The 16,076-nt window shown below is 38.0% G+C and overlaps 1 protein-coding gene across 2 annotated transcripts in view; it reads right to left on the bottom strand.

The window, feature by feature from the left end:
- Positions 1 to 614: 614 nt before the first annotated feature.
- susd2 (sushi domain containing 2) overlaps positions 615 to 16,076 on the bottom strand; it is a 37,935-nt gene continuing 22,473 nt past the window's right edge. The window contains exons 13-15 of one of the 2 annotated variants that reach the window (XR_005991922.1): positions 6,658 to 6,754; positions 5,609 to 5,703; positions 615 to 1,360 (exon numbers count right to left, since the gene is read on the bottom strand). Coding sequence is in view for 1 of the 2 variants with exons in the window: in XM_041788185.1 (XP_041644119.1) it covers positions 1,309 to 1,360; positions 6,658 to 6,754 (149 nt within the window). In the remaining variant the exon portion in view is untranslated. The remainder of the gene's footprint in view (positions 1,361 to 5,608; positions 5,704 to 6,657; positions 6,755 to 16,076) is intronic. The other variant, XM_041788185.1, reaches the window with a different exon arrangement.

The raw sequence follows: 16,076 nt of genomic DNA, 5'->3' as shown, positions 1-16,076 counted from the left end.
TTCTATAATGAAGAGGAAAATCAGCAGGTCTCTACCACATACTTAATATTATCTGAAGAGATACACAATTAATTAATTAATTAATGAGCAAGCACAAGCAATAAGGACAAGAAATAAGGCAGAAAACTCAAAGAGAACTGGACTCTCTGGAGGACAGCCATCTGCTGCAACCGGACTGGCTCCAAAAGTCCCATGAGTTCTTCAGGCGCAACAGATTAGCAACAATAGCCAGTATCTACAGGAGCCTGTAGAGGATAGAGTATTGCACAGCTGCTAGATAGAAAACAATGTTCACATGCTGCATGAAAAACTTCAAAGCCTTCCATGACCAACAGACCAGGTTATTTCAATTAGTCTTCAACAAGAACCCTTCTTCTTCCACAGCTGGACTCCTCCAATCATTTCAGGGATCAGCCACACAGGGCCCTGTCACTTTGTTTCCTTTTCCCCCCTCGGGACTTTGTTTTGGAAAAGTAGAAAAGAGTCAGGTTCAAAGAAGAGGAGAAGAGCGCATGGGTAACATGAGATGATGGTCTGTCCGACGGGGCATGCAGCTGTGCCAGATCACAAACATCTGCCTTATAAAAAGAGGGGATGATGCTTGATTTCTGATTATTTATTGTCATATAGATAAAACATTACTAGATACATTTATCATTTCTATATTTTATATCACAGATATGTAGCAGTGCAAAGAAGGCAAATGTTGATATAGTGCAAAGATGTGGCCTTTACATATTGTGTTTTTTCAGTCTCGCAGTGAATATTCTTCATTTGACTGAAGGCTGTGAGCCCACACAAAGGCTGCATATGAGTTCAAAGTCTTTCAACCTAAAAATGATCAGGTTGACTTCACGTTCGATATGAACACATCTGGTTTTATTTTAAATTGAGCCGGAGAAGGGAGTGTTGATTGTAATGATGATATCTCCTGGCGGTATTATTTATACAATTCTCTCTCTAGCAGAGATAGGACGTTCAACCATGCAAAACAGGAAAACAAAAACAATCATGCCATTTCTGGTTCTACTTCAAAAACCTCAATACTCAACCCATGTGCCATTTACCAAAGCCTGGAGGGTTTCCAAGCTAAACAAGAAGAATAAAAACAACACGCTGATAGCTGAATTAGTGCCTGAGGTTTTCCTGAACAGGTCAGCAGGTCGGGCCATCAGTCTGGTGAACAATATGACGGTGTGTGATTTACAAATTTTCAGCTCTTAACATGTTTGCCTTTCCATATTCTATGTAGTTTCAGGTTTTGATGTGAGGTTGGTATGATCCAAAGTCGAAAAGGGCTGTGACTGTTTAGCAAGATTGCTCTTGGGTTGCACTCAGGTCCAGTTTCTCTTTTTTCTCCCTGTAAACAGAAATAAAGTTACAAAATAAAAAAAAATAAAATTAAATCATTTGTAATGAAAAACAAACTACTTATAACAACACAGTTAAAAAACTGATTTCAGTATGAATGTTCCCCTTTGTAAGATGATTATCATCACCTTTCCACAATTATTTTGAGGAAAAAGCTATACAAACAGTGTTTGCTGCTGCTTCATGGGGGTTTGATAAGTGGAGTAAAAGGAACATCTCGTAAAAGTGACATTGTTGTGTAACCTTGCATCAAAAGAGATAATTTTAAGACTTATTCTTATGGAAGCACTTTATTGCTCTCAGTTGTCATTCACTCACAGGGGCTCTTGTTGAACAGGGACTGAAATATTAAGGGGCATTAGAACTAATTATTCCAATTTATTCGACATCAGTCTCTCATTCCATTTCTTTAATGTGTGCAGTTTCTTATAGAAACTGGCTAGCTGGCCAGAAAAGGCTAGATATGTAGATCAATCTGCACATGGTCATGTAAGCAATGTAAGACAGATATGATATGTAATTATTCTTCGACCTTGAGCCGGACGCTTTTTTCTCAGGAAAGGTTGAGTTATGCAACACTGCCTGTCAATTCTGTAAGTGTAACTGACTCTTACTTGTTGAAACTGTACTAACTTATCAAAAACATCTTTTTTTAATTTGAAGTTTGAACCGGACATGTTTTAAATATCGAACATGAACTGCAATCTGCATTGAGCTTTTCAGGTTTTTCTAACAAAAATATGTGCCCCTGGCCTGTCCACAAAGCCCCCAAGGATCAGGGGACCTCTGAGACCGATATAAACGTAAAAGACGTAAAATACGTGACCTTTAAGCTGTAGCTTTAGCCTACACCTATTAAATCAGCTCAGTTCCTTACTATATGTAATTTTGTCTGGGCTAAATTACAAATGTCCACTATAATAAGGCTACTATTACAGTGGACATTTGCAGTTTATACTTATTTAATCTCTTTAAAAAAAAAAAATATGCATAAAATGATGGACTTTAATGCCACAGGACCAAATTTTGGCATCAGAACAGATTTCTGATTAATATTCTCCAATAATATTTTGGGGATACATTAACAAAGTAAAACAGTGAAGTTTCTAGTTCGATGGTTAACAACGGTAATGTATGGGAAAGAAAGTCTTGATCAGAAGTTTTTTAGTACTAAATTATATCTCTAAAAGGTTGGTCATCACTCCAACACAATTTATCATCATCTGATGATAAAAGATGGGGGTTTGAATTGCCTCAATGATAATTGAGTGATAAAGACATTTTCTGACACAGTGCAGTGGTGATATTTTTACAATTTTGTAACTGTTTCCTTCTTTCTTTCTTTCCTTCTCTTCGTCCTCCCTCACTCCATCTATTTTGAACCCTTGTCAGGCTCAGACAAAGACCCCCCCACCCCCACTTCTTTGATGTCTTATAACAGAAGCGGAATAGAGATGATGGTACACACATGCACACACACATCTGATGGTGTAATGAGTTTCTTGCTCCTGTGGTGAGCTGCCAGCAGACCTGTTGAAACCTGCTGAGTAACTCTAGATGTGGAAAGTACCCAAGCAGGTCTGGGTCTCAGGAAACTGAGGCACAGGAGGCCTTCACTATCTACCTGTTGCACACAGATATAGTTGTGTATCTTAACTCCTTATTTCCTCCAGACACGCAACCCAAACATGATCTGAAATACAGTACGACCCCTGCTACTTCTATCCTGCTATGCTTCTGATGTTAGAAGGATGCAATGTGTCTGCACTTGTTGGAGAAGAGTGTGTGCATGTGTGTTTATGCATGTCATCATGACCACTCACACTAAAAGTGTGCATAAGATTTCTTTCCCACTCAGCTACTGCGCACATAGTTTCCAGGCTGTGTCCTGAATGTCCCATGTGTACCAGCATGTTGTATGTCTGACATCACCTCCCTCACATCTGCAGACCTCTTGACACTCTTCATCTCCTTTTACACCTGGCCTCCAATGATCAAGGCTTCAAGAAAGAGAAGGTGTGCCCCATCCTTGCCCTCAAAACTTAAAAACATAGTAATTTCATAGCCCGCCTGCCCTAAGTGCTGCTGGAACCTGGAGGTGGGCTTTGACTCCTGACATGAACCTTTTTACTTCCCTGGCTGAAGTTATGGTGGGGAAAAGCCCAGATGAATCTATGTGCTCATAAAACAAGCCTTTAATTTGCTAGCGTACGCCCAGGAGCTAGCAAGGACTTAACCTGTCATTCCTCTGGACTGCAGTCATACATACAATCCCACAGGGTATATGGTTTTATTTAGTTTGATCTGATCAAAAAAAAGGGAAATTTATGAGTTAAACTAGAAGGCTGGAACATGGGACATTTCAACCCCACAGGCAGGTGGGATTCATTGCTTTTTGTCTTCTGTCCTTGTTGGAGCAGGAGAAGGTTTTGATTGTTGGGAGGAAATTGGAGGGGGAGGTGACCTCTAGCTATGTGCTAGTTTTCACGAGATAAGAGCCTCCTATTATTAACGTATTGTATTGTCTAGCTATTCTAAGAAAGAATAGAATGTATATGATCATCTATTGCTGATATCTGTGATTGATACCTACATCAGAGTTCTCTGCTTACCAGGAACTTGGAATGCAATAGTCAAGAGGAAGTAAAACACATACACATACTTTTTTATTCAAAGCTACTGGAAAAATGAATTGGCACAGGACTTCTGACTGCAAATGGACTTAAAATAAATGCTGAAATTGCTCTACAAAGTTAAATAAATTATTTTCAATTCAATCTCAAAATATTAAGTGTGTGTTTCTTCTCCTGGTAATGGGTTTATTATGTGAACATGTTAGCTATTTGAGAATGCATATTCACCGTGAGGGATTTTTGAACACTTGCTATCTTGATACCTTTTCATTCTTGTGTAAAACTCCTGAAAATGTCCTGAATTTTACCCGGGAGAGCAGCATTTGTGAATGCAAATGGCAGAGATTTTCCACCCTGACTTTACCCTGAAATTTCCCCTCTGGCTCTTTTGCATTTTCCCCTCCCCCATATGTCCACTAACTGACAGACAAACTGCAGGAAAACTTCCTCCTGTGGGGGACAAGTGTAAACAAGCAAGTCAAGATATTTTCTGGGTGGGTTGCCCTAAACTTTTCCAGAAACTGTCAGAGTTGTTGGTGAAAATTTTGCTTTGGTGTGAGGAATCTTTTCATTCAAACATCCTATTTCTAAAAACAAACAAGCTAATCATTACAAGACTTTTCATTTTCTTTCAAATGACTAATTTTGACCGGATGAGAACTACTGTCGTACTGGATAACTCAGTGGTATACACTGTTGACTTTTCACAGGAGATTGGGGGTTTGAACCCTGGGCAGGGCATAGTGAGTATCCACAGTGCCTTGTGGACAAAGTTCTTAACGCCGTGAATGCTGGTCCCAGATATACGTTGCTTCAGACAAAAGTGTCTGCTAAATGACATTGTAACCAAAAACTAAATATCTATTTGTTTTTAATTGTTTTTCAACCCCGATGATGATATGCAGAAGTCATACCGCTATGGCATGCAATGATTGTCACGTGACCTGAAGCACAACCTCTATATTGTGCTGTGTAAGCCAGGACATGAGTTTGCAGATTTCTGTGACTAACCTGCATTTAAGTCTGCCAGAAAACACATGAGCAGTCTGAGATCTGAACACTGTGCAGGCAGCGTCTGTGTGTCTCATATTTGTACATTTAGGTGATGGCAGCACTGTCACCTTTAGCAGCTACACTGGCATGACGCTCCAGCAGATGTCCATTTACACAAGGCTGATTCTAGGTGAATGGATGCCCGCTATAAACGTCATTTCATCCCTGGTGAAATGGCAGTCTGCTCTTGGTCTACGGTCTGCTCACAGCACGGACGTGACACATGTTTATCTTACAGCTTCACCAGCTGCAGCGTGTGTTATTAACAGCAGCTTGACACCAAGGACTGTTGTTTAACCTAAGTTAAACACATGGGCCTGGTCAGGTTGGCTAAACGAATCTTTTAATGTTGTTTAAAATGGTTGATGGCATTTAAGGAGCTATGTGATGAGTTCAGTTGTAAATTTCACGAGGAAGTGATCTGCCCCATCTATCTGCTCTCACTATTCTTCTTTTCCTCCTCCTCTTTTGGTGGAGTGTCAGAGTCTCTGTCAGAGGGCTGCACAGTGTGATATTTAAAATACAAAAATGACTTAAAATAAGAAAATTACCATGAAGTTGTTGATTTAAACCAGCGGTTCTCAAGTGGTGGGTCAGGACCCAAAAGTGGGTTGAGAATCTTTTTCAGTGTGTCGCGGATCTGTTCCTGGAAAAATAAAAGCGCGCCAAATTGTCAATGAGACTTTATAAAACATGCATGTTTTGTCCTGTTTCATTATTTTGTACACCTTTTGCACTTTCTTAGGCCCAAGGTCTACTATTTTTTACTGAATATATCTGATTGACTAAAAAATCTCAAAAATTTGGGTCGCAATTCTCCTTGAGGAGTTGATCGTGGGTCCTGTGACTCAACCGGTTGAGAACCACTGATTTAAACTTAATAAGTGAATCTAAAAAGCACTACATTTTCTGTTTTAATGACATCTGTTTTAGATTTTTGACATAAAAAATTGCAATATATATTGCAATAGATACTTTTGCAATGTCTATTTCTTCTGTATTGTTCAGCCCTAACTCATAGGGACATAAATGTATGCCATCTTATCTACTTAGGACTCATTCAACATGATAAAGCATCCAAATGATTTAGTGGCAAACTGAAATTATAATATTCAAACAGACCTCCCTCGGCTTCTGTGGCTAGCTAACACTCAGTCAGCTCTAACATTCTGAATGAGGTTTAATTATATTAGCACTAGTGCACAGAACCAGGGAGATATGGATCATAATATGGGAAATGTCTGTCAGATGTGATTGCCTACACTTAAATAGAAATTGTTAAGACTACAAAAATATCATTTTTTTTTAACAGCTAACCTGATTCAGGTTTTTATAGACACTGAATGTGCCTCTAAACTCTGATTTTATTTACGCAGTTGTATTGTTTTAACACACATTGTCAGAGGCCTTAAGAGAAAAGTATGAATCTGCAGGAGGATTTAAGAGTAAGGGACAGTTGAAACTGCTAAAGAGGGCTTTGCAAGACCTAACACTGATTTAATATTAGTCACTTTTATGGCACTTGTTTCCAGTATTGGATTTTGTATAACCAATGCTACAGAGTAATTGATTTTTTAAAGACTAATGTGTTTGAACCCACCTGTCCTGTTTCTTCTTGTGCAGTCTGATCATTACTCCCATCGTGACCAGTGCTGAGAGGGCACCGACAGCGCCAAGAATGAACCCCACCTTATCATCTGTGAAAATCAAACCAGCACAGTATTAGTCGCTGCTCCCAGCCATTAATCCTTTTAAAATCTATACATCCTCCACGGAATTTCATACCATAATCAATTTCAAATCAAATAGGAAGTATGGATTATCTTACGATAAAAGCAAAAGTATAATGGAAACGCTTTAGAGGAAGGTTTAATTATCGGTTATGAGATGCTCTAAAAGGAGGATAGGCATAGCAGTTGGAGTATGTTGCTAGGTGTGGCTGATACTAGTCATGCATGTTGAGCTTGTTTTATATGTGTTAATGAAGGATAAAGCAAAACAAAATCTGCTCAACCAATTGAGTTTGGTCCAGTCACTGTTTAGGTCATGACTGTTAAAAATGACAACAAGGTAGCTGTGATCCATTCATTGCTGGCCACTTTAACACACTGAGGTCAAACTGACCCGATGGTTTCTTTTATTAAAGTAGATTCACTTGTATTACATTTATCTAACCATTACTGTTTGCTGTCCTAACATCTGCTACTTTGATTTGGATTCTTACCTAAATGCAAATATTTTACCTTTTATGATGTAAAGCAGATGACCCATCTATTTAGAACTGTTTCAGCTTCTAACATCACTCTTACTGTACATCTATTACCATTATTAGAAATGTTAAAGTGAGTCTAAGAGCTGTTCAACTTCAACTGCTACATTTACCAATACCAGTCCTCTCTAGTTCCTTATTATCTTAGTCACTAATATTGTAATGTCCAGTCTTCTATAATTGTGATTTTTTTATTGATCTGTATTTCACAAAAATGTTTCCCTATCATAGCAGACACAGAATATCAATCTCCGCATCAGTGCAACTAATATTGGCTTATAATTAACTCCATGCTAATGGAAGGTAAACATCTACAGGGTGTTTTAGTCTTTGTCCTTTTCCTGTTTGCAGGTCAACCAAAAACCTCATTTTGTCCTGCCGGTATATCAGCAAATCCATGAATCTGTTGGTTCATTTACAGAGGTGATCAAATATAACAGAAATGATAAGTTGGCTTTGAATAATATTCTGAGAATAATGCTGGATCGACTAGTGCAGCTTTCATTAGCCTTGAACTTCCCTTTGACATTGTTTGCACTTTATTCAGTAATGTGATCGAATGAGAGCATTAGAACTTTCCTTCGAGCTTTGGCAAGCTCAGTGAACCATTTTTAATCTATTTAACTTCACTTTCGTATGGTATACTGAGCTAGGAGTGTTCTTTGGAGGCAGAAAAATATACAGAGACAAAGTGGGGTAATTCTCAGAGGCATAAATACTCAAACATATGACAAGTATGGTTTATGTTTGTCAGGAAGCAACTGCAGGTGTTGATCCTTTAAAACGCCTTGGTACAACACACACACCCTGTAACACACAGAAATTCTCAGTAAAATACACTCCCACATGTACAAATATTCCCTGGAATTTCTAAACTAATCAGTTCCGCTACACATGGTCAGGGCTTGGAAGCAGCAGCGCTGGCAACGAGCTGCTAGATGCTGAAGCCTGCGGCATCACTGCGACAAGCTGCCCACAGTATAATTGGACTGGGAGCATGTAAAGGACTGGCAGTCAAGAAGTGTTACCATTCACTTTTTTTAAAACTTTTTTTTCTTCTGGCACGACCCCAAAGCTATATTATTACCTCACAGAACACCTGCCTGCATTGATCAAATAGCAAAGCTGGAGGGAGCAATCATGCTAGGTTTGGGCCGCAACATTTCCAGGGGGATTATCACATGAGAGACATCATGATGGAGTCAGGCGAAGCAAGTTAAAGTGGATAGGAAGCAGAAAAATTATTCTATACACTTTAAACTGGTCATTTATGCCTGTCCTTACCTTCAATTGTATTTTCAATATAAATGGATAAAAGTTATCATGGGTTATGTGCATTTTCTACAGTTAGCAAAAAATGAAATTGGGATTCAGCTTTACACTTCAAACAAGAGCCCTGTTCTAACTCTCAAAATGTCTCATGTTTTAGAGTGCTCCCAAAATGAGCCAAATCAGAGTAGGTAGACACAAGATGGCTGGCTAATCCATCCTTCAAAGCTCACCACACTACGTAAAGAAGTCCTTCAGAGTAAAGCTTTTTGTGGAAGACTAAGATATTTTAAAGCTTTCTACAAAGCCACCAATTCACAATGCACCGCTGCTTTGAATGGTTTGTTTCTTTGTGTTATTGCATAACACAAAATTTTCATTATTCAAGCTATTTTGTGCTGTTTTGTGCTACAGAAGGTAAAATGTTCTGCCAATGTTGACTGAGTCTGTTGTGTTTGCAGAAAGCGATATAATGGCTATTATTAGCTTAGAAAATCTCATCAAGGTAAAAAGATTGCATACAACAGTAACTTTAATAAAAAAATTACAAAGTAGTTAGATATGATCTTTTCTTCGTGTGCAGTGCAATATAAAAAAAAAATTCCAAACAGGCAGTTTAATTAAAGACACATGTTTATAATTAGGTGCAAAAGCAGAATTCAGGATGTAACTTAGAACTAATCTCACTATGTGCTGCTGACTTTACTTGGTGTAACGGGAGCAAAACGACATGCCAGTTTCTCAATTTTGATGGAAATCTTGGACTTTGTCTTTTTCCATTTAGATTTTATCATTTTACTCAGTAACTATACTATTTAAAATGTGGAGATTAAAGTCATTCCCTCCATATATAGTCAAGAAATAGTAAAATTACTGCTTTTACAAATTACTCGAAGAATCACAAGTACACCGAAAAGTTCAAAGATAGTCTAGCTGCAGATCTCCACTATCAGGCCCCTTGTTGAATGTATAATACTACACAAAGGCACTTCTCCACTTTAACAAGACAGTCTGGCTGCAGACCACCACTGTCAGGCTTGAATTGAAGCTTTTACTGTTATACACTGTAAGATAAAACAGTCAAATTTGAGTTGTGTTAACTTAAAAATCCAAAGTAGCTATTTCAGCTCTATCTTTATGAGTTGACTGAACATATTTTTAGTTTTAATTATAAAGTACTCATTATTTGAAGTTTTGTTTGTCATTGTACACAAATTATATGACAATCAACCCTTAATCTGCAGCGTTTTCCTAGAATGCCTTTAGGCATTACACACTTTTGCACCATGAGTGAAGTTACTGACTCAGTTAGAGAAGTCCCATCTCCTGGTGCGCACCACAATACACAACAGATGGCATACTAAACATAATGGAAGAGGACTTCCTGGCTCTGTATGCACCTGCAGTAATTGTCACTTATAGTCACTTACTGTAAGTTGGCATACGTTGAGTGGCATAAATGTTCAAGATTAGAGTGTGTGATCGAAATAAGAGACATTTTCTGTTGATGAAAAACATGTAGTTTTACAACAAATACTTAAACACGTTCTGAATTGGATAAAAAACAATTTTTTAAGTGTAGGAAAGTTTCCAGAGTTAAGTTTAACTTAAAAAATTAGGTTTATCAAACATAAATGTACAAGTAAAATTGAGTTGGTATAACTGAAAATGGCTAAGTATCTGCTACCAAACAAATACTGATTTTCTAGTCAATTTTTACATAATCAGTTACCTCTAATGTTTTGAGTTTAATTAACTCAGGGATTGTAGTGGAAAATATCTATTTTAACTTGAGTCTATTCAAAAATGTATTTACATTACTTAAAAACTTTGATGTAATCAGTTTCAACAAATATTTTGACTGTTTAACTTGTTTGGTTTTGTAGTGTATCACAGTTGAAGGCACTAATGAACTAACAGTCTATCGTTCGCCTGATTACATCTAACACCTTTTTAAATAAATAGTTTGTTATAGTTAGAGTAGGGTTAGTTGTAAATGCACAGGCACTGCAGCCAAGAAGCGTCCTCTCATACAAGGGAGTGTATGAGAGAAAGGGGTATAATACAAGAGGTCTTCAAGGTGCAGCAGTATCTGTCTCCAGGAGGGGTGCATGACAGAGAAGAGGGACCTGACAGTTATTACGGCTGTCAGCTGTGGTTCAATAGCACAAGTTTCACTTCAGGCCTGGAGCAGGGGCTTAACTGTGCAGCCAGAACCCTCTCAAAAAGCTAATTACAATAACAGATAAATGAAACTATTTACTTTACATCCCTGCATCTTATAGTTTAGCTGGTTTGGCTCAGTCAGTAAAGCAGGAGCCCAAAATATAGCAGCTATAGTCCTTGTCACACTGGTTTCAGGTTTGACTCCCAACCCTGACACTGTTTGGTGCTTGTCATTGCCATTTCTCTCTCCCTACAGTCCTTGTCTGTCTGCCCTGTCAAATACCTACAGAAATTCTCCAAAAATATTTTTAAATAAATTCTAAAATGTTATTGTTTAACAAAAGGGCCTCAATTAATATTGGATGTACTTTGTTCCAAAGAGTAACAGTAAGAAAGAACAAGAGGTACCCTGTAAAATGTAGAAACTTTCAAAATACTAGAGCTCACCATTGGTCAATCCCCGTTTTTGTGTTTATCTCATGGAGAAATTGCAAACAGATGATACCAATCACAAATCCAAGACTGTTTCCATAACCCTAACACATCCACATACCCCAGAGACGCAGTCTTATCACATACAGCATTTCGTAAGATAGAGAAGATTCTTTTTTGACGGAGCTGATATCATCTTAAAATAATTCTGTTGATTTTTTTTCTCCTTGGAAACTGCGTGTCGACTTTGTACTAAGCTACTGTTGTCATCTGATACGTGTATTGCACCCCGTCTGACTTAATGTGATGGGTGCAAGTATTCTTGGAATTTGAACCATGTGTCAGACTTCAGACATCAAATGTTCCATTTAAAAACTTAACAAGCATGCCAACTCAAAAAAAAAAAAAAAAAAATACAAAGCCAAATAGAAACATACCCAATCATAATTTGACTGTTATTTTGCTATCTTTTACTCAATCAAGGGTCAAAGAGTCAAACCAAACATGTCTGGAGAAGTTTAGGAACACAAATGGTGCATTTCCATCAGTGTTTCAGTGCAGTTTCAGTACAGTTTGGTAAGGTTAAGCATAAAAACCCTGCTTGTATTTCCCCCAGACTCACTCACAGTGATGAGAATTTTGGCTCTTTCAAGGACTCTAGATCATGTGGTTCAGCTTAGAAATACAGTGCTGATAAAAAGTATTCACCCCCTTGGATGCTTTACCCTTTTTTATACCATGGTCTTGGTGAATACTCGATTCTGACTGGCTCTGGAAATTACTAGTAAGTAAGTACTGGTGTCCATTAACTTCTGATATATGGACACCGTTCGAACTTCACAAGTAGTTCCGGTCAAAAAAATCATGGGATGGGACCGATCTGATCCCATATCGGTATAGGGTCCGATATGGACGTAATTAATTGATCGGATATCTGACTGATGGCACAGTTTCAGGTGACTGATCCAAATCCATCCTACAGTTTGCAGTAGACCATGAACGCACCGCAGTCTAACACGAGAAAGTCTGTGTGTAACTGAGCTAGTATTAGTTAGGGATGTTCTTAGCGGTATAACTACCTAGTCAATTAAATGTAAATCTATATTTAGAATAGTCAAAACTAGTCTAAAGATGAGAGAACACAAAGAAGAGTGGGTGTGACGTTAGCCTGATAATACTCCCTATAGTGTGGCTAGCATTGAAAGCTAGCACCGCCCGCCTTCATTCCTCTTTGCAGATTAATATCGTGCTTTGATATTTGGCCTCTTTTCACTTTGAGTGAGTAGTCATACGTGAGCTTAACCCTCAACAGCCCACATACCACTTTATTTCCATTTACTACATTGGAAAACTGTCATACCGCGGTCTTCCTACTATACGCTAACAGCTTCACCACCAGGCTTCTCATTGTTTACATCTGGTAAGGGTCAGAGAGAAAGGCTGTGGCCATTAACTGAAGCCACAGCAGTCTTTAGTAGCGGGAGGTTCATTAAAGAGCATTATAGACAGGGATTTCAAGCCCCTGTTCATAAAAAATGATAGGTAATTGTTGTTTGTAACTTATACTCAGTTGCTGTTGTTTTTTTTTGGATAATGTTGATATTTATTTTTTAGTAGTAGTTCAAATAAATTTGACACATTAATCATGAAATAATGTGCTTTACTATTTTTTCAGTTTTTTTGTAAATCAGTACATTTGAAAATTCATGGATAACAATAATAATTATATTTTAGCATTAAAAATATCTTTTTGGTTAAAGAGCTTCTACATATTGGTGTATTAACCATTGCAGAAACATAAAAAAAACGATTTTGGTAATTACTAATGCTGTCAATTTAGGGCAGCTGTGGCATAAACCTTACTTTGGGTGGTGGTCTAATACATTTGTTAAGCACTGTATATATATATATATATATATATATGTATCGGTATTGGCACACATTTATCGGAATCGGATTGGAACTGAAAAAAAAGTGGATCGGTGCATCTCTAATCACTACACTGTTCCAAACTAATGCGCAGCAGCCGTTAGCCGTTACTGTTTTAGGAGTAACTATAGCAACCTGAGACAGTCATATTTTCGAAGCAGGGAGTACAGTGCTGCCAGCCTAAGGAGCCTGTGGACCGGCATCAACCGTCACTTAACTGACATAAATAAAATGACTGACTCCAGGTTTAAGACCAGTAATGTAAGATGGTCTTATCTTCTGTATCCGATGTATGTCTTGTTTCCAGGCTCACCTTTACACTGAGACTGCTATAAACTATTGTCAGAAGATTCAAATAACACAAACGAAAGAAAAGAAGCCATTATTTCTTTTTAAGAGCCAAAGGAAACTCTTCTGATAAACTGGCATGATAATGTCTGACAAATATTGACGTGTCTGACGGACAATCAGCACCTGCAGGGCATGGACAGCTCCGTTTTATGTCTGTGACCTCATAGTGCAGAAAGGGGAATTATTCTGTGTATTCAAACAGCTGGTCTACTAAAACTAAGCTTTCTATCAGATGACTGTTCATGTTAACATAAAGGTTTATAGTATGATCAAAGATGAATCTGAGTCTCACTCGTCTTCATGTCTTTTCATTAATAAATCCGTTCAGAAAGTGCGCTGAGCGGACAAGTTTTTTTGTTCCGTTGTGACTTGGTAACTATGGCCTGCCCTATTTACTGGAGTACTGAATAACGTTTACATTCCCTAAGAACGTTATGGGATTGTAATGGCTATTCCAGTTATTAGTCAAGCCTCAGGCATTGCTAGGGGAAAGAAATTGTTTTAATAAAACTTTCTATTTTAATCACAAAACGTATGAAATTATAAATTAGTACTTTTATTAATTATTTTCATTGGCAAGTGACTATGGTATAAGCGGATTAATGCTCAACGAGGTGTCCAATTATCAGGGATTAATGGACTTTGCAGAGGCAACCGCCCAACGCGCAGTGGAGGATGGTTCAGGCCTGCACGTCATCCATTAATCCCTGATAATTGGACACCTCGTTGAGCATTAACCCTTACTTATTTTATAAATCAATTATGGTCAATATAATTTGTCCTTTTTGGCCCCAAAACAACAAAAACAAAAACAGTTTCATGCCAAAGTGAAAACAGATTTCTACAAAGTTATGTTAATTCAATAAAAATATGTAATGTACAAAAAATAAGTGACTGCATAAATATTTCCACCCTTTAAGGCCAATTTGGTAGATGCACCTCTAATCACAACATTGGGTCTGTGTGGATAGATTCAATCTGAACTGCACATCTGGACACTGCAATTTTATTCCATTCTTCTTTGCAAAACTGCTCAAACTCTGTCAGGTTGCACAGCACCATCTGCCAAGAAGTGTCCCCACAGCATGATGCTGCCACCACTGTGCTTCACATTGGGGATGGTGTGTTTGTGGTAATGTGCAGTGTTTTGTGTCTACGAAAACATAGCGTCTTGTCTGATGGCCAAAAAGCACGATTTTTTGGTCTCATCAGACCAAGAAACTTTCTTCCATTTGACCATGAGCTCTCCCACATGTTTTTTTGGCAAACTCTTATCAAGATTTAATATGAGTTTTCTTCAACAGTGGCTTTCTCTCTGCCACTCTCCAATAAAGCTTTGACTGGTGAAAAACCTAGGCAACAGTTGTTGTATGAAGAGTTTCTCCCATCTCAGCTGCTAACACTTTAACTCCTTCAAAGTAGTCATAGGTGTCTTGGTGGCCTCTCTCACTAGTCTCCCTCTTGCCAAGTCATTCAGTTGTGAGGATGTCCTGATCTAGGCAGATTTACACATGTGCCATAAATCTGCCATATTTTGATAATGGATATAACTGAACTCTGGGGGTTTGTTCAGAGCCCTGGGAATTTTCTTGTTGGAGTGTTCTTTTGTCTTCATGGTGCAATGGTAGCCAGAAATACTGATTAACAAGTGACTGGACCTTCCAGACACAGCCGTCTTTAGACTACAGTTACTTGAGACACATTCACTGCACTTAGGTGATCTCCTTTGCATGAAATGTGAGACTAATAGCATCAGTTGGCTGGATTTCTGTTGAATTAGGTCAGTCACTTTAAAGGGGGGGAATATGTATGCAGTCACGTATTTTACCTTACAAATTTTTATTTAATTGGGATTACTTTGTAAAAATCTGTTTTCACTTTGACATAAGAGATATTTTTTTTTATTTTCCAGAGCCAAATTATACTGACCATGATTGATTTTTAACATTCATAACAGGTAGTGGTCTTTTCGCTCTTTTGTTGGTTTCATTTTTGGATGCACTTGTCTGCTAAACAAAAACATAAATAGAAAAAGGAAATAGGTTCTAAAAAGAGAGTCAGCACCTGTCATTCACATTAAAGAGCCTGCTCCTAGAACCATCTTTTTTGACCAAAACATCACTATGGCTCATAGTTAGTCACTTTGAATTCAACTATCGCTTTAATCCCCACAGGGTTTGTTTGTTGAATAGTAAAATCAAAAAAGCTGTGAAAAAGACACACTTTCCTATGAGCTCAGTATAACACATAGCACATACTGTGTCTGACCATTACTATCACTGTCACATCGAAAGCAATAATAAGCAATAATAAAAAAAAAGCAACTCTTATAACCAATGGACGGACTGCAGTGAGTCTTGCACCAGTCTTTAGGGTCAGATAGGTAACCCTGCTACCCTAACAGAAGGATGCCAAGAAAATAGGCTGGTCTTGATTGGTTATTCTGACACCTTTCCCAATTTTTGACAGCAGAGACACAAAAATTGTGTATCAGACCAAACTGAACTGGACTGCTTGGTGAATACACAAATAAAGTTAAGACACACACTACAAAGCAGCAGATGTCGCTCTAAAGGTTTCTGAAGGAATTACACTCAGCTTCA

Source organism: Cheilinus undulatus, linkage group 5 (genome assembly GCF_018320785.1).
Source record: "Cheilinus undulatus linkage group 5, ASM1832078v1, whole genome shotgun sequence".
NCBI classification, from domain to species: domain Eukaryota; kingdom Metazoa; phylum Chordata; class Actinopteri; order Labriformes; family Labridae; genus Cheilinus; species Cheilinus undulatus.
Note: the sequence above shows the minus strand (reverse complement) of the source record. Positions and strands in the feature narration are given on the sequence as shown.